We start from the raw sequence: 17,894 nt of genomic DNA, 5'->3' as shown, positions 1-17,894 counted from the left end.
AGGGAGAAGTTGAGGTGGTTGACATGGTTCTGGACTAGGGATGTTCCTGGTCCAGAGAGCTAAAAGCCACCCTCTAAAGGTTAAAGTACCAGCTGAAGCAGACTAAGGCCCTCTGGGTAAAATACTCATCAAAGTAGTTTTTTGTTTTCTTTCTATGGCTGTACTGGTGGCACATGGAAGTTCTCAGGCTAGGGGTCGAATCAGAGCTGCGGCTGCTGGCCTATGCCACAGCCACAGCCACGCAGGAGCCAAGTCATGTCTGTAATCTATGCACAGTTTGCAGCAACCCCAGATCTTTCTCCCACTGAGCAAGGCCAGGTATAGAACCCACATCCTCACAGAGACTATGTCAGGTTCTTAACCTACTGAGTCACAAGGGGAACACCAGAAGTAGCTTCTTCTTCTTTTTTTTAGGGCCACATCTAAGGCATATGGAAGTTCCCAGGCTAGGGGTCAAATCGGAGTTACAGCTGCTGGCCTACACCACAGCTCACGGCAATGCCGGATCCTTAACCCACTGAGCGAGGCCAGGGATTGAACCTGCAACTTCATCGTTCCTAGCCGGATTCGCTAACCACTGAGCCTTGACGGGAACTCCAGGAGCAGCTTCTTGATGTAGACTCTGACTTTCATTTTCCCCCTAAAATCCATTCTCCCATGACAGCCAGGAAGGACCCCTGCTCAGAATCCCCACAAGCTCCACCAGCCCTAGAATAAAATCCCCTCTCCCTACCCAGGCTCAGGGAGATCTGGCTTTGACTGCAGTCTCCAACGTCATCCCGGACCTGCTGGGAAAGGGGCCCAAGGAACGCTACTGTGACCTGTCCCTGGAACCCCAGATCTTCAGAAGGCTGGAACTTAAACGACTTTTGGTCTAAATTCAAATGTCTTTCCCCAAGCCAGCTTAACCAAAGACACTTACCCAATCACTACCACATCACCCTGTTTTATTTTTTTTACAGAACTTGTCATTCTCTGAACTTACCTGGTTTCCCAATTTTTTTTTATCAGGTTATGATCTGTCTCTCCTTCTGGGAGCTTTACAAGACAGGTGCCCTGCCCATCTTGAATTCCCAGCACCAAGAGCCAAAGCAGCTATTTAATAAATATTTGGGAGAGTTCCCGTTGTGGCTTATCAGGCTAAAGATGAGACACTGTCTCTGTGAGGGTGAGGGTTCAATCCCTGGCCTCCCTAGCGGGTTAAGGACTCGGTGTTGCTGTGGCTGTGGTGTAGGTCGGCAGCTGTAGCTCTGATTCAACCCCTAGCCCAGGAACTTCCATATGCCGCAGGTACGGCCCTAGAAAGAAAATAAATAAATAAATAAAATATTTGGGAAGTAGAGGATGGAAGGAGGGATCCGAATTAAATGGGCTCAGTCCAGGAAGTCTTTTTGGGAGACGTTTAAGCCAAGGGAACACAGGGCAGAGGGTGGGCGGCAAAGGAAGAAACCAGACCTGCTGGGCAACGTGGCTGCCTTCTGGGGTGTGACAGAGGGAGCAAAGGACAGGACAGGGATGCTCGAGCTCTGCCTCCCAATACCCCACATCCCAGACCCCCTTCTTGCCAAGGATTCTAGGCTTTTCACCTAGATGTTCACCCAGGCCCTGGAGCCCCAGTGTGCATCTCTTCAAACCCCTCCTGCCTCCCTAACCCAGGAGGCTGGCTCCCAGCCCCGAGGTGTGTCTGTAATGTGGCAATCGGGGCTGGGCCTCGCCTGCTACCCACGCTCAAGTTCTGGCAGATTTGGGGTGGGGTAAGGGAAGGCCTGTGGGAAAGCAGGGGTTTGCTGGTATTCTCAGAGTGGGAGCTAGGAGGTCCACCCGACTTGGGATGGGCAATGCAGAGCCAGGCTCTGGGACTCTGTCTGACCCACTAGCCCAGGGGATGCCTCCAACGCTCAAGCCTGGGCACATTCTCCTGCCCCCATCACCCCAACTGCTGGAAGCCCCTGCCAGTAAAGATCCCCCTACTCCTCTGTTCCCCAGACCGCCGACCCCTGGACACCTGGGGAACACAAGCTCACCGAGGCGGTTTAGATGAGAGAAGGGGAGGAAGCTTGGAGAGAGACACTAGATTCTAGATTCACGCCTACAGCCTAAATCATGTAAAGCCCAAATGACCTTGAAAATCTATCAGGGGAGTTCCTGCGGTGGCACAGTGGAAATGAATCTGACTAGTACCTATGAGGATGTGGGTTCAATCCTTGGCCTTGCTCAGTGGGTTGAGGATCTGGCGTTGCTGTGGCTGTGGTGTAGGCCGGCAGCTGTAGCTCCGATTCGACTCCTAGCCTGGAAACTTCCATATGCCGCAGGTGTGTCCCTAAAAAGCAAAAACAAACAAACAAACAACAAAACAAAATGAAACAAAAACCTATCAGGAATGTTACCAAATGGAAACAAGTAAGTCCAACACAGTCAGTTTTTTTTTTCCTCCAGCGTAAGAACAATATTTCTTTGGTTGTGCGCATGAAGTAGTAGGCTTGTGTTTACAGAAGTATCTATCTTTTAAACACTAGAACTAGAACGAGAAGTCTATCTTTAAACACACACTTGGTGTGGAGAGATGCTTGAGATGCCCGTTCTATAAAAGGCACCTGGAATCTGAAGCAATCACAGGTCACTGCGGGGCATATGCTCAGCGAGCACCACTCACCTCTCAGGTCTCAGTTTCCATTGGGCAGGAGCGTATGGTTTAATTCATTGCAATGAACGCACTTATGCTCAGAGCTGCCACCTATGGCTGTGCACTGCAAAAAGGACACCTGGCCGAGAGGACAAATGGGGGCTAACTGCCACCTTGTCCCCAACTCCAGGGCATGGGTCTAATTCAAACAAGGTGCTATGTGGGCTGGCCCAGGCTCTCCGTAGAATGCTACTTCACAGGAAGCTAAGGAGCAATGCAGGTACAGGCTCTGGAATCCTGGGGTCCTAACACGGGCCTGGCCACACACGGGCTGCGTGACCTGGGGGAGGTATTTAGCCTCTAGGCGCTGAGGTTTGCCGGCCTACAGACTGTGGGTAACTGGAACACCGACCTCACAGGAGCACTGTGATCTTTCAATGAGCTCAGGCATTTAGAGCACCTAGCGCAAGACCTGCCACATAGCAAGGCGTCAGTAAATTGGCTAATGTTATTATTAGCAGCCTTAGCATGAGGTGGAAAGGAAAACACGGGGAAGTCAATTTGTTGCAAAAGACCTCTGGAGCCCGACAGCTGATGGCGTCGGGCTGTGACTCTGGATCCATGAGTGTAGACTTCATTACATGGCTTCGGTCCTCTTGTGTCGCCTCTTCCTTCTGCTCCTGGAGCTGACCCTATGCTGACAGAGCCGTGGTTAATGAGCTCCTTCAGTCCCTGTTGACTGGCTGGTAAGAATTCATGACACATGAAAACTTGTGTCCTCCAGAAAACCTTTTTGGGCGGTGCTCCACCCACCTGTCATTTTCTCACTCATCCCCTCCAGGAGCACCAACCACACACGACGTCCACGGTGACACGGTCACCTGTGCTTAGTGAATGTCCTCAGGTAGCTCTGCGAAGGGGGGCTTAGAGAAACAGGGGGCGTCCTGAGGCTAAAGAAGGGCAGGAGGTCAGGGGCTGGCTGCGGGGGTGGCAGGAGAGCTGGACAGAAGTGCCAGCTTCCGGGGTCCATAAAGACTCTCGGTTGGAGTTCCCATCCTGGCTCAGTGGTTAACCAACCCAACTTGCATCCATGAGGACTTGGTGTCGACCCCTGGCCTCGCTCAGTGGGTTAAGGATCTGGCGTTGCCGTGAGCCATGGTGTAGGTCGCAGACAAGGCTCGGATCCTAAGACAGCTGGTGAATAGCAGCCAGGCCTCCCACCCTTGGCCTGTGATCCCTGTGCTGCAGCGGGCTGGGGTTAAGAGCCTCCTCTTACATGAGGTCTTGCTTTGTCCTGGCAGCTCCAGTCTCTGTCCCAGCACCTCCCTATGACGCCAGGAACCAGCTGTGTCACCTGAGCCTCACTGTGGAGAAGGTTGCTTGATTAGGAGGTTTTGTTACTTTGAAGTGACACCACTTGCAAGCTGGGGGAGTGGGGCGGGGAGCAGGACAAGCCCAGTGAAAATGGAGCAGGCACTCAGGCCCTAGACCCCATCTCCACCTGGGTGGTTCTAAGACCCGCTTTTGCTTGCTTTTTCTCTATTCTTTGTCTTCTTAGCTCAGGACAGTTACATCTTTGAAGACCCAAGAGTAAAAGATGGGCAGCTGGGTAATGCGCCCAGCTTCAAAGGGAGAAAGTGTGCAACTTGGTGGAAGGATGCTTGAATTTTAAGATGGCCAGTCTAGCAAATACTGACTTCACCTCTGCTGTGTGAGGCTCAGGGCTCAGGGGATATAAAGATGATGAAGACATAGTTCCTGGCCTCAAGGAACTTACATTCTTTTCTCTTTTTTATATTTTTCTAACTTTTTTTTTTTTTTTCAAACGGCCGCACCTGGGGCATATGGAAGTTTCCAGGTCAGGGACTGAACCTGAGCCGCAGGTGCAGCAACATCAGATCCTTTAACTCACTAGGTCTGGCCGGGGTCCCACCCACATCTCCACGGCGACCCAAGCCACTGCAGCTGGATTCCTAATCCACTGCGCTGCAGTGAGAATTCCTCCTTTTCTCCCCGCTTTGGCTGCCCCTGCAATAATGTGGAAGCTCCTGGGCCAGGGATCAAACCCGCGCCACAGCAGCAACCCAAGCTGCTGCAGCAGCGGCAATGCTGGATCCTTAAGCCACTGTGCCACAAGGGAGCTCTGGAACTTGATGTTCTCAGAGGGAAGAATGCAGGTTACTCTAGGCACAACGCCCGAAAGATGGAATGAACTGCTGTGGCAATTCCCAGAAGGAAAAGGTCTGAAGGGGGTGCGGAGGCGGATGATGGGAGATACCAGGGATGCGGGGCTCCGAGAGCAAGAGATGAGGGAAGGGCATTCTAGGCATATGGGGCAGCAGGGGCAGCTGCTTGGAGGGGGAAAAAGAAGGATCTGTTTGCTAAGGTGTCCAGTCTGGCCGGAATGTGAGGTATGTGCAACGGGAGTAAAAGCAGGAGAAGAGAAAGGCCAGTGGAGGCCAGCCTGTGGCAGGCCCATGTAAGGAGTCTGGGCAGAATCGGGTAGGGTGGAAGACAGCCTAAATTATAAGAGAGGAACGAAAAGATGTAAGGAAAAGAGACAAAGACAAAAGGAGAGGTTGCTTGGGCGCCACTGCCAACCCCTCGGAGGGACAGGTCCAACCTGTCTGCACCTCAGCTCCATTTGCATGCAGAACCCCACTGCCGGCGCCCCTGCCCAGTGCCCGGAGCAGAATGTGAATTGAGAAACCCAAGGTAAGTGGGGAGCAGTCTCCACCCCCCCCTCCCCAGAGCCCCGGGGGTGGGCGATGGGATCTGGGGGTGAGTCAGTGGGGTGGGGATCCCGTTTCTGCTCACAGCTGCCTCCCCAGGAATATAAAGGGCAAGCGGCGAGGCCTGGCCTCAGAGCGCCCCAAACCCGACACCATGAGGATCCCCGTTCTTCCCGCCGTGGTCCTCCTCTCTGTCCTGGCGCTCCACTCAGCTCAGGGGGCTGCCCTGGGCGGGGCTGAGGTGAGCACGGCCCCCGGGTTCTCCCTTGCTGACACCTGTGAGCTCACTAACCCCTCAATTTCTTTACCTTCTGCCAGTTACTGATAAGTGGCTCTGGTCTTTGGGCAGGACCAGGGGCTGACCGGGGAGCTGGGACTCTGGGGAGAGGAGGAAGGGAGGAAGGAGACAGGCATCCCTGGGAAGACACATGGGGATGGAGAGGCTCCCGTCTCTGGGAGGGACGAGAAGGGTGAGGCAGAGGCTGCACATTCCGGAGGTGACGGTGACAGGGCCGAGCTTGGTCATCCGGGTTCAGTCCCCACCTTTGTTTTGTTTGCATCCCTGGGAATGGCGCCCAGGTGGCCAGAGGTGTCCTTTGGCCTTGGGAACAGCAAGATTAGCCTGAGGAGCCCATCTCCAGCCGGGAAATTTCCTGAGGTCGCTCTCCCCCGTCCTCACCCCACCACCTGTGCTGGAATTAAACGTCTTTGGTAGGGGTCCTGGACTCAACTGCTTACCATCCAAGCAAGTGATGTCGGAGGGCTGGTGGGGCCTCTGGGGAGGTGGCGCGGACTTGCCCCACCCGCGAGGGGACGGTCTGCATTCCACTCGATGGCCGCTAAGTGGGAAAATGTACCCAGTGTGGCCGGAGTCGAACAGTTTTCAAGAGAAACTGGAAATCTGATGTATGACTTCTTACCAATTAGAAATGTTTGATTCAAATGGAAAAACTAACAAGTCAAATTTTATTATGAGGTCTAAGCATGTGGGCTACCTCTTTGTGACTTCTATTGTGGGAAGCAAGGAATAAGGGGCAGGGAAGCCCCCAACTGAGGTTACGAGGGTGACCAGAGGGGACGCACTGAGGTCTTGGGGGCTACCAGACAGGGGAGGGCCAGGGGGATTTGGGTTCTGGTGGCCCTAAATTTACAAAGTGTACCGACCTCCATCCGACAAAGGCAGGCAGGGCCTCTCAGAAACGTGGCCCCCAGCTGCATGCTAATCTCCCCTCCCAGCTCCACGGCTAAGCCTGGGTGTCTCAGGAACACCCCGAGGCAAGGGCAGGACAACGCGAGCTTGTTTTTCTTGGGAGGGATCCTCTTTCTCCACCCTTCCGCCTGCTGCCCACATGGGATGCGGGCCTGGGTCTCTGCCCACACACGCCGCCCCTCTCCCATCCCTTCTCATCATCTGCACGTCTGCCAACCATCCGCCTCACTGGGACAGAGCAGGTTCACTGAGGCCCCCGGGGGTGGACAGTGGGACCGGCCTGAGGAGGGGGGCAGGGCTGGCAGAGAAGGTTGGGAAAGAGGGACTTGCCATAGTGTGATCATCTGGCCCCTTTCTCCCCTTCGCTCTCCAGGAAGAAACTACCGTGGACAACTACGAGGCAAGACCTGAGGTAAACACCTGCTTTCCACCTGTGACTGTGACCTCGTCCCCTTTCTCATGTTCCTTAGTGACTTTCCTAATGCCTTGCTCCTTTGCCTAGGCCTTTAACGCCCAGTTCCTGAACGTTGACAAGTTGCGATCTGTGAGTTCGGTTCTCTAGCGCGCCCCCCACCCCAAAGAGCCACATCCTCGGGGACATCAGTGCCTGGGTAGAGAGGCTGCAAAGCTGCCGCAGTCCCTCACCTTCCCCAGAGGACCAGGGGCTACGCTCTGTCTCCCCCGCCCCCTCCTCAGAACCGACCCTCTTCTGGTCTCTCTGCACAGGTCCTGAAGCCCGAGGAGTTCCTGAACTGGCACGCCCTCTTTGAGGTACGTGCTGGGTGCCTCTTCTCTCCCGACTGTTTGCCTGGGTAGTGACGACACATTCGAGTTCTAGCCCTTTCGGCTCTTTCCTGGGTTCTAGGAGGGAGTGAGTGCCCTACTTGGATGCTACCCGGTGGGAGACAGCGTCCTCGGGAGCCCGTCGTGGCCACAGTTTATTTTCCTAACGTGGCAGTGGGGGAGCAGGCCCATCAAGTCAATCCCTGAAAAGGCAGAACTGAAACAGCCATGAGTTTACTTGAATCCCTTCAGCCTCCAGGAGGCTTAGTCAGTGACAGCGCTGGAGTCAGAGCTTGTGGGGCAGGGCCCCCGCGCATGCTCGCTGTGTGCCTGCACTCGGGTGTCATCAGTCCTCTGAGCCGTGTTTCCTCATCTGTGATCTGGGGTGATGACAATACTGACATCAAAAGGTCGCTTTGAGGAGTTCCTGCTGTGGCTCAGAGGGTTAAGAGCCCGACTAGTATCCATGAGGATGTGGGTTCCATCCCTGGCCTTGCTCAGTGGTAAAGGATCTGGCATTGCCGTGAGCTGTGGTGTAGGTCACAGATGTGGCTCGGATCTGGCGTTGCTGCAGGCCGGCGGCTACAGCTCCAATTCGACCCCTAGCCTGGGAACTTCCATATGCCGAGGGTGTGGCCATAAAAAAGAAAAAAGAAAAAAGAAAAAAAGATTGCTGCAAAGACCAAAAGAAATCATGACTTAAAGCAGTTAGTACAAGGCAAGTGCAGAGTAAGGGCTCCAGAAACAGTTCTTACTGTGATTATAAATCGCTAACACCATCCCCACGACAGAGCTCGTTGGGCAAGTGCGCACGGATCCGTGCTCACCTGCCCTGAAACACATCACTCCCATTCTTTTCCCATTTTAGACTATCAAAAGGAAACTTCCTTTCCTCAACTGGGATGCCTTTCCTAAGGTAAGAGGTGGCGGGGGTGAGGGAAAGAAGCCAGGCGCCCAGGGGGAGGGTGGGGAAGCCAAAGGACGATACTCCTTCGTTGGACCCAAACTAAGGGGCACGGCAGCTGCTCTATTTAGGGGATGGGAACTGAGACTGGGCAGAGGATTTCTTCCCACCACTGCCGCACCCCATCCTGGGCTCCCTCGGGATGCCCACCTGACCACACCCTCTCTCCCTCCAGCTGAAAGGACTGAGAAGCGCGACTCCTGATGCCCAGTGACCACTCCCTTTGAGGCCTGGCACTGCTGATACCCACGAGAGATGGGGCGGGTGTGGGATCTGGTCACCGTCCTCTAATCACTCAGGAAGGCCAATAAAATGTTTTCCAAACAGCTCCTGTATCTGCATCTTATCCTTATCCTGTCCTTATCCTACTAGGCTCTAGAAAGGGATTAAGATGGAGTGGGATCCAAGGATGGTAGGCAGAAATCTTGACTTCTGAGAGGGCAGCGAGTAGTGAGACAGGAGGAAGTGGGAAGGATGTATCAAGATGGCAAGACACCCCTTGCGTCTTGGCTCCTCAGTGCTGGCTGATACCCCTGAGGAGCACGAGGCTGTGAGCTGCCTGGTAAGTCCCCCAAGGAATCAAACCAGCTCCCTGAACTCCTGGCACCCTCTGTGACCTGCCTTCTGAGAACCTGATTCCTCTGGGGGGTGGCAATTTGGCAGAGAGACCTATCTGGAATCCAAGGCTCCGGACCCAGCTTAAATTATAAGAGCCCATCTTATTATTATTATTATTTTTTTTTGGTCTTTTGTCTTTTTAGGGCCGCACCCATGGCACATGGAGGTTCCCAAGCTAGGGGGTCCAATCGGAGATACAGCTGCCGGCCTACACCACAGCCACAGCAACACAGGATCCGAGCTGCATCTTCGACCTACACCACAGCTCATGGCAACACCAGATCCTTAACCCACTGAGTGTGGCCAGGGATTGAACCCGAAACCTCATGGTTCCAGTCAGATTCATTTCCGCTGCGGGAACTCCTGATTTTTTTTTTTTTTAATTATGTAGGTTATGAAGTTTTTGTTGGGGCTCAGCAGGCTAGGAACCTGACTAGTATCCATGAGGAGGCAGGTTCCATCCGTGGCCTTGCTCAGTGGGTTAAGGATCCAGCATTGCCACAACCTGTGGTGTAGGTCGCAGATGCAGCTCAGATCCCGAGTTGCTGTGGCTGTAGCATAGGCCAGCAGGTGCAGCTCTGATTCGACTTCTAGCCTGGAAACTTCCATGTGCTGCATGTGTGCCTCTAAAAATAAAACAGAAAAAAAGGAGAAGAAACAGGTAGGATATAAACAAAGAAAATGAGTGGTGTGACCCTGGGCCTTTCTCAGCCTCCTGTATCTGTGAAATGAATGTGGAAATAAACAAGAATGACCTTGAGGTGCTGTTATGGGATCAAATGAGATAAAGTGTGTAAAGTGCTTTTCACAGGGCCAGGCATATAGTCTGTACTCAACAATCTCTACCCCGGGAGCTGCCTAAAGACTCGGATTCATTATTCACTCACTCACTCACTAATCCATCCATCCATTCATCCATCCATTCACTACAGAGGTATAGAAACATGGCACGGATTCAGCTTCTGTTCCTGCAGATGTTTTCGGTACAGAATCCATGTACATACTCAATGTGCCGCCTCTGTGTACTTAAAATGTTGCATTAGTTGGGGTATTTCTGGTTTCTCTTAAAAACTGGGAAAATGAGAGAACGATGGGCCCATAATTGGTTTAAATCCAAGTAACAGCTGCTCTCTTTGCGCAGGACATGGTCTCCAGATCAGCAAAGTTCCATACGGCAGGTTTCACTTATTTACTTGCTTTTTGGCCTTGGGAACATCCAATGTTGCGAATTTTGGCCTATAGCTTACTTGGGGAAGTGGACTACAAGGGAAATTAAACTTGTGTAAGAGGAAGAGAAACTTCCTTCCACTTTCTTAAGTTCTGTGGCTGGCCATTAATGATGTCTCTCATCATTAAACTGATGAGAGACAGATTAACAGGAGAAAAACATACAAATTTAATTTTTTTTTTTTTTTAAATATACATGGTCGTCTTCAGACTGAAGAAGCCATTAGGCCGAAAGCTTATTTTATATACCTTACAAAAAAAAAAAAAAAGGTAAATTGTGGGGATATGACGAAGCAAAGGAGCTTGGACTAGGGGCAATAAATTGTGGGCCAGTGACTAGGCAGCATGTGAAGGGAACGAATGGAAGAGAAGGGTTATTTTAGTAGCTTTGTTTATACAGGCTGGAGTTGACTCCCAGTCTCTGATGATAAGAATGTTCCTCTCTTCCGGGCACAGGAGAGCATTTTCTCAAGGAAAAACTTACAATCCGTATTTAGGTAGAAAGGGGAAGGTCAGACAGCCCTTCCTGTGTCTGCTGTTTCATAAGTATCTTCAGTTCAAAGTAATCAATGCGCCAAGATAATCAATATCCTAGAATATTTTGGGGTGGCGCGCTCTGAGTCCCTTCACTTGGTTCCTGCTTTCAAAGAGCTTAAAGTCTAGATGTACAAGACATGCTTATACCCGTCTTTCTGGTTAACCAACAATAAGAGACATGCACACACTACTGAGAAGTAACTTATAAATGGCATCATTAACAGAGAAGGAAAAAAGAGAAAACGAGTCAAATGCCCCAATCAATTAAAATATTTCGCAAAGACTGAACACTCATAAAGTGCATGATAGGGAAGGGCGTGGGGGAAGGAGGAGGGGAAGTCCGAGTAAGCCCCACTGGTTGGGCAGCTGGGTTCCCTAAGGGGAAGATGTATGTGAGTTATCACACCCAAGGCAAGGGTATTTCAGAGACAGAGCAGTTCTCAAAGCACAGTCCTGGGATCAGCAGCATCAGAATCACATGAGAATTTATAAGAAACACAAATTACTTGGCTCCACCCCAGATCTACTACATCAGAAGCTGGGGGTGGGGCCCAGCAAATCCGTGTTTTAACAAGCTCTCTAGGTGTTTCTAATGGCTTGAGAACCACTGAGAAAAAAAGGAAAGGCAGAGAATGATTAATGTAAAATTCAGGACAGTAGTTACCCGGTTGGTGGAGAAACCATCGCATGACAGGGAAGAGGCACGTGGAGGAGGAGGGAAGTGACAGAAGCCTTCTTTTGTTAGTGTTTTGCTTTTTTCCTTAAACATATTGGAGGGGAGGAAAAAATTTCTTTTCCTTCTACTCTTTTGGGTTCTTGGCTGGTTCTCTGTAACAAAAGATAGTTTAACCAGAGAAGAGCACACAAATGTATCCAGTGTAAGTTTTACACATGACACAGGAGCCTTAAGTAGATGAAGACCTGAGGGAGCAGTTCCACCTGTATGGTTTTGGTTTTGTTCTAGGTTGCATGAAGAGTGTGGAGTCATGGGAAAATGGGATAGGACAAAAGGGATACGAGCTCAGTGTGGTAAAGTCGGGAAACTTAGCAAGGTGTGTTCTTCTTGGGGTCCCCTCCGTCTTGGAGACGAGGATGATCCCCTCCTCTGGGTGTTGGGAGGGCACTTCTCACATGAGGGTCTTAGTACCTGGGAAGACCTTTCTCTAGAGAAGGTCAGAGAGTCCTTTCTGCATCTATTGGCTAGAATTCCTTCAGCTTGAAATATTCAATATGCTAAGGCACCATATTTGGGGGTAGTGGGTCCTGAACCCCACCGATACACTTAAAAAAAATTTTTTTTTTTTTAGGGCCACATCTAGGGCATATGGAGATTCCCAAGCTAGGGGGCCAATTGGAGCTGCAGCTGCCGGCCACAGCCACAGCATCGCCAGATCTGAGCCGCCTCTGTGACCTACATCACAGCTCATGGCAACGTCGAATCCTTCACCCACTGAGCGAGGCCAGGGATCGGACTTGTGTCCTCATGGTTCCTAGTCGGATTCGTTTCCTCTGAGCCACGATGTGAACTCCCCACCACCAACATACATTTTATACACACTTATGTACACAGTAGTCCACAAGAGTATATTACCAAAATAAGAAAATGTCTTTGAGTAATTTGTGAGGGCTGAGGGGTTATAGAATAAAGAGATAATTTGAGTCCAGGAAGATGTAGACATGCTTGCGTAAGTAGGTGATGGATGTACTCCAGAGCAAATGAAACTGACAAAAATGTACCAACGTGAGGGAGATAATTCAGAGGATTCAAAGAGCACAAGATGAGAACCTGTTCTCTCTGGAGACTGTGTAAGGATGAGGAAGATGCCAAGAAGTAGCCATACTTTATACTTCATAAAAACAACAAACGCATTCTATGTGGACACCATGCCACTCATCAAAGAGGATGTAGAGATACGCTGAAATACGAAAAAAAATCCCTAAGATACAGTAAAAAGGAAGTGGCAGAGCAGTGTGAATGCATTTTTTTAAAAGATGGTACAAATATATGCTCTTATATGCATAAAGTATCTCTAGAATAAAATTCAAGAAGTGGTAGTGATCGCCTCTGGGGACTGATGTACTTTCACTGTGTGCCCTTTCAGATTTTACGGAATTTTTTTTTTTTTAACCATGTGCACTATTTCATATTCAAAAGGATAAATTAAAAAACCAAAACTCTAGGAGTTCCCATCGTGGCTCAGTGGTTAACGAATCCGACTAGGAACCATGAGGTTGTGGGTTCGATCCCTGACCTTGTTCAGTGGGTTAAGGATCCGGCGTTGCTGTGGTGTAGGCTGCAGATGCAGCTCAGATCCCGAGTTGCTGTGGCTGTGGTTTAGGCCGGCAGCTATAGCTCTGATTCGACCCCTAGCCTGGGAAAATCTATATGCCAAGGGAGCGGCCCAAGAAATGGCAAAAAAGGTGAAAAAACCCCAAAAAACAAAAAACCCCAAACTCTAATAAAACAAACACACCAACAACCCCTCTGCATGTTAAGGTGGCAGGGCCTAGCCCATGAACTGGCCCACAGGAGGCACTTGTTACTGAGTGAATGAAACAGATTTCCCATACATTTCCCATACGCTTTGGCTACTCAAAGTGTGGTCCTTGGACCAGCGGCATCACTTGGGCTTGTGAGAAAGCAGAATCTTGGCCCACACCAGAGCCAACCAAACAAAATATGTGTTTTAACATATGATTCAAATGAAGTTTGATACAATATAATACAATGAAGTTTGAGACTGCCTGAGGCTTTACGTCAAGTGCTACAGAATGCCTTCAAAGAGCTTCTGATCCAGCTGAAGATAGGCAGTGCACACTAGAAAGCCCTGGATACCACTAGAAAAGATGTGTTTAAATTCAGCAGGAGGGAGAATTTCTTTTGAGTCAGAGCGAAAAAACTAGGGGAGGTAACTTTTGAGCTGGGCGTTAAAGAATTCATAATAGGACTAAAAAAGAATAACAAACTCATTGGTTACCTTTAGAGACTGCTGGGAACCAATTCATTATTTCGAAAACTGCTAAATAAGGGGAATGGACCAGGCATTTATTCTCTTTCCTGTATGAAATGTACCTCCCGGCAAAACAAAAGTCTTTCTTTATACAAGGATTTGAAACTACTAATTGCAGAAGGAACAATAGAATTACAGAAACATCATTTTGCAAAACAAAAAGATAATGGGTCTAGGCTAGCACCAATGACCCCTAAAACTGGTCAGGTGAAACACTGGCAGGGGAAGGGGGGGAACTTTAGACTGTTTGATGAGGCTGACAATCTGTGAACCCCAAGATTCATACAAGGCGACAAGAAAGCTCAGGAGACCTACCTATGCAGAGCACCACCTATGAAGGCTAACTTGCCAAAAGTTAACCCCAAATAGAAACCTCTGGAATCTAGATCTAAGTACCAATTTGCAGGGAAAATAAGAACCTGGTAAAGGATTCTGTTAGATGGAAAATCAAAGTAGGAGCGAGAGGCCACACCCAAGACCTCAAGCGAGTTTTACTGACTAACTGATTGGCCAGGAGCACTGAGAGAGAATTTAGGCTCCCCACCGTTTAGGGAGCAGTTAGTTAGAGGGGAAAAGGGGCAGTTTCTATTTTTAACACAGGTCTGTTCTTGGGCTAAGTCTGTATTCAAGGATTGGGGGAGGCAGTCTCCTTAGGAAGGTGGGTAATAGTTTGGGGTAGGGGTAGAGGGAAGTTGTAAAGGAGCATGAACTCGAAGGATAGTTTAAGTTGAACTGGCCTCCAAGAGAGCTCACTGTTCTGGGGGAATCAGCCTTCTAGATTTTAAGTCTGATTAGAGTTTTGGTGGCGCCTAGTAAGTCATGTCTGATTCCCCACCTAAGAGATTGTAGAGAAGAAATTAGCAAACCCCCTTTGGCATTTCCCATTTCTTCAACAAAAATGCTCTAGGAAAAAAAGAGAAGAGGGGAAGGAACTTAAAAGATAAAAACAAATTTAAGGAGTGTATCCCTTAAACACAATGTATATCGATCTGGATGGCATCCTGATTTGAACAAATCAATTGAAAAAAAAAAAGATTTATAAGATGAAGGAAAATTGGACAGGTTGACATTAAGAAATTTTTAATTTTTTTTGAGAGGTGTTACTTTGATTTCTTTAGGAATTTCAGAATTAGGAAGTCAAGAAATGAAGGACATTGGCTTTGGTTTGGTTATTTTTTTCTCCTCATATAGCACCTAGCAGAGTTAGAAGCATACAGTAGGTGTGCAGCAAATATCTACTGATTGTTTTTCTACTAAATGTGCAAAGAGATGACTGTACAAATTGCTTCATATTCACAGAGTGTTTGTTTTTTCCCACCATGATCCATATCTAATTAGAAAATACTCAAACCTAAACTGAATTCTGGATAATAGAGACCTTGACAATTCACCCTTGAATTCTTTCCTGTTTTGTATTATCAATTTAAAATTTTTTTAAAAAATAAGGGAGTTCCTGTCGTGGTTCAGTGGTTAACGAATCCTACTAGGAACCATGAGGTTGTGGGTTTGATCCCTGGCCTTGCTCAGTGGGTTAAGGATCCGGTGTTGCCGTGAGCTGTGGTGTAGGTTGCAGACGTGACTCGGATCCCGTGTTGCTGTGGCTCTGGCGTAGACCGGCGGCTACAGCTCCGATTTGACCCCTAGCCTGGGAACCTCCATATGCCACGGGTGTGGCCCTAGAAAAGACAAAAAGACAAAAAAAAATTTTTTTGAAGCATACTTTGGAGTTCTCTGGTGGCTCAGTGGGTTAAGGGTCTGGCATTGTCAATACTGTGGCTCTGGTTACAGCTGTGGTGCAGGTTTGACCCCTGGCCTGGGAACTTCTGCGAATGCAGCCCCCCACCAAATAGCAACTTTCATAATTTTGGAGCAAGGGGGAGGACAGAGCATAAACACAGAACTGGTGGTGCAGGATACCGGATTGGGGACGCTGTAATTTAGCGGGGCTACAGTGTAGGTGCTGAAGGCTGGAAATGCAGGTTGGGTCAGATGATGGAGGGCCCTGAATACAGGCTGAGAAATTTCCACTCCATCCTGTGGTCAGTCCTGCAGGTGGTAACAACCACAGCCAAACTGTAACAACAGCCATTCTCATTTGGTTCTTATCACAAGCCAAGTTTTATATCAAGTGCTTTGCATACATTATCTCAGTTGGTCCACATAACAAGGCTGTTAGGTTGATCGTTATCCCCCTGTCGGAAATGAAGAAACTGAATCCCAGAGAGATGAAGTCATCGGTTTAGGAGCACACGGCCAGTACCTGGCAGAGCCAGGATTAAACCCACATGGACCTATGACATTACCCCCACTTCAACTGGAGTTGTACAACCTTCATTTGCTTTCCAAACTGGGACTCTCTAGAAGATGTTGTGGGGCAAAATGCTTCCATTTCCTAAAAAAGTTTTCAGATCACTGCTGAGAATGATGGGCAGCTGCTGAAGGCGTTTCAGGCACTAGAGCCCAGTGGTTAGAACACAAGTTTCAAAATCGGTCAGACCTGGTTTCAAATTCTGTTCCTACCACTTTACTAGCTATGTGGCCTCTGCATGGTCACTCTGTCGGGGCCTAAGTCTTATTTATCATTTGCAAAGTGGGAATAATACCAATACTTCATAAGAGTTAAGAAACACTCAATAAATGTTAGCCTAACATTCCAACTAACAAATGGCAGTTATTATTACAAGCTCTATCTAACTCCAGTCAGATCATGACTCAGACAGATTCCCACTTAGAGAGCTAATGTTCACAACTGCATGCACTTGCTCTCTTCCAAAAGACTGAGGAAACTGAAGCTCAGGTAAGTGAAGTGACTTTCCCAAGGGCGCCCAGAGAGGAAGCAGTAGAGTCAGGTTTTGAATCCAGGTTCTGTTAGACTCCAAAGCCCTAGGAGTTTTTATTTATTTTTGGCCATGCCTGCGGCGTGCAGAAGTTGGGCCAGGGACCAAACCCATGCCACAGCGTGACCCAAGTTGCTGCAGAGACAATCCTGGATCCTTAACCAGCTGAGCCACCAGGGGACTTGCCCTAGAGCTTTTAATAACTTTAATTTCCTGTCCATAAGGCATAAAAAGAGCACCTACAATGGGTAAGATGTTGTGTTATTACTTTACATACAAAAGAGGCAGGTACCAGGATTCTCACAGCAGCAATGCTTGCAATAGCTCAATGGTGGAAACCTAAACGCCCATCGACAAGAGAATGACAAAATAAGAGATGTCCATCTGGGGGAAAGGTAGGTATCCAACAGTGAAAATGAGATAGAATTACATATATCAACCAGGCTGAGGCTAAAAAAAAATGTTAATTGAAAAAATGCAAGTTGTGAAATAGCTGTAGTGTGAGACCATTCATATAAAACCTAAAAACATGCAAAGCAATACTATACATTTGTGGGTACCCCTCCTGGCAGTCAGCGTGTAAGCACTGGCGGGAAGGATTTCCACTAACTTGAGGATTGTGTTACCTCTGGGAAGGGAAAGCAAATAGGAGCAAGAAAGGTATAATCAAGGCTTCAGCTCTATCTATAATGTTTTAGCTCTTAAAACAAGTCTGAAGCAAATAGGTAAAAATGTTAAGATGGTTAAAACTGGGGGATGTATACAGCAGGTTTTGTTAGTATGGTCTTTCATATTTCTATGAATGTTTGACATGTTTCATAATAAAATATTTGAAAGCAACAACAATCAAGACACCTTAATTTCAACCTGCCCAAAGCTGTCCAGGCATGAGGGAGTTCCCAGGCTGACTTAGCACTCCTCACGCTGCCTCCTAAATACAGTGGCTCCTGAGAGCCTGGTCCGCTTCATTACAAACCCCCATAACTATGGCACTGTGGAGGCAGCCCAACAACTTGGACAGATGAAATATCCTTAGATGCTTCCGAGAAGTGAACACAACAGGCCACCCTAGCCTCCTATGATGACCTCCCACAGCATTTCCTGACACTCAGCAGATAAACCTACAAAGAGATTCCTGCGTGCTCCTCCCCCAGATCAACGACAACCCAAACAAACAGAACTCCCCCGATCCTCTCACACCAACGGACCCTTGCTGTGCCTCTCATGACCCTGAGTCTCCCAGACTGGAGTCTGGAGTTAAGATTCCTCCGTGCCCCATACTACAGGGGACCCCTGTAGGGTCTACTCTCCTCTTAGACCCTCTCTCGCCCTTGGGGACACAGTCACCTCTC

General features: G+C 48.9%; 1 protein-coding gene across 2 annotated transcripts; it reads left to right on the top strand.

The window, feature by feature from the left end:
• The first annotated feature begins 5,484 nt into the window (after positions 1-5,484).
• On the top strand, positions 5,485-8,638 carry KRTDAP (keratinocyte differentiation associated protein). Of its 2 annotated transcripts, XM_003127039.4 has the most exons (6): positions 5,485-5,596; positions 6,939-6,977; positions 7,068-7,109; positions 7,292-7,336; positions 8,217-8,264; positions 8,488-8,638. In XM_003127039.4, exons 1-6 carry the CDS (start codon positions 5,510-5,512, stop codon positions 8,524-8,526), a joined length of 300 nt encoding a protein of 99 aa, XP_003127087.1. In that variant the 5' UTR covers positions 5,485-5,509; the 3' UTR covers positions 8,527-8,638. The 2 variants fall into 2 exon arrangements, with proteins under 2 accessions (XP_003127087.1, XP_020952887.1); XM_021097228.2 differs by lacking the exon at positions 7,068-7,109.
• The last annotated feature ends 9,256 nt before the right edge of the window (positions 8,639-17,894 follow it).

The sequence above is a fragment of the Sus scrofa genome, chromosome 6 (genome assembly GCF_054392235.1).
Source record: "Sus scrofa isolate SSC_HxYL_T2T_F1_AM1 chromosome 6, Sscrofa_HxYL_maternal_Yorkshire_Landrace_v2.0, whole genome shotgun sequence".
NCBI lineage: Eukaryota > Metazoa > Chordata > Mammalia > Artiodactyla > Suidae > Sus > Sus scrofa.
The sequence above is the reverse complement of the archived record's forward strand: the minus strand, read 5'-3'. Positions and strand labels throughout refer to the sequence as shown.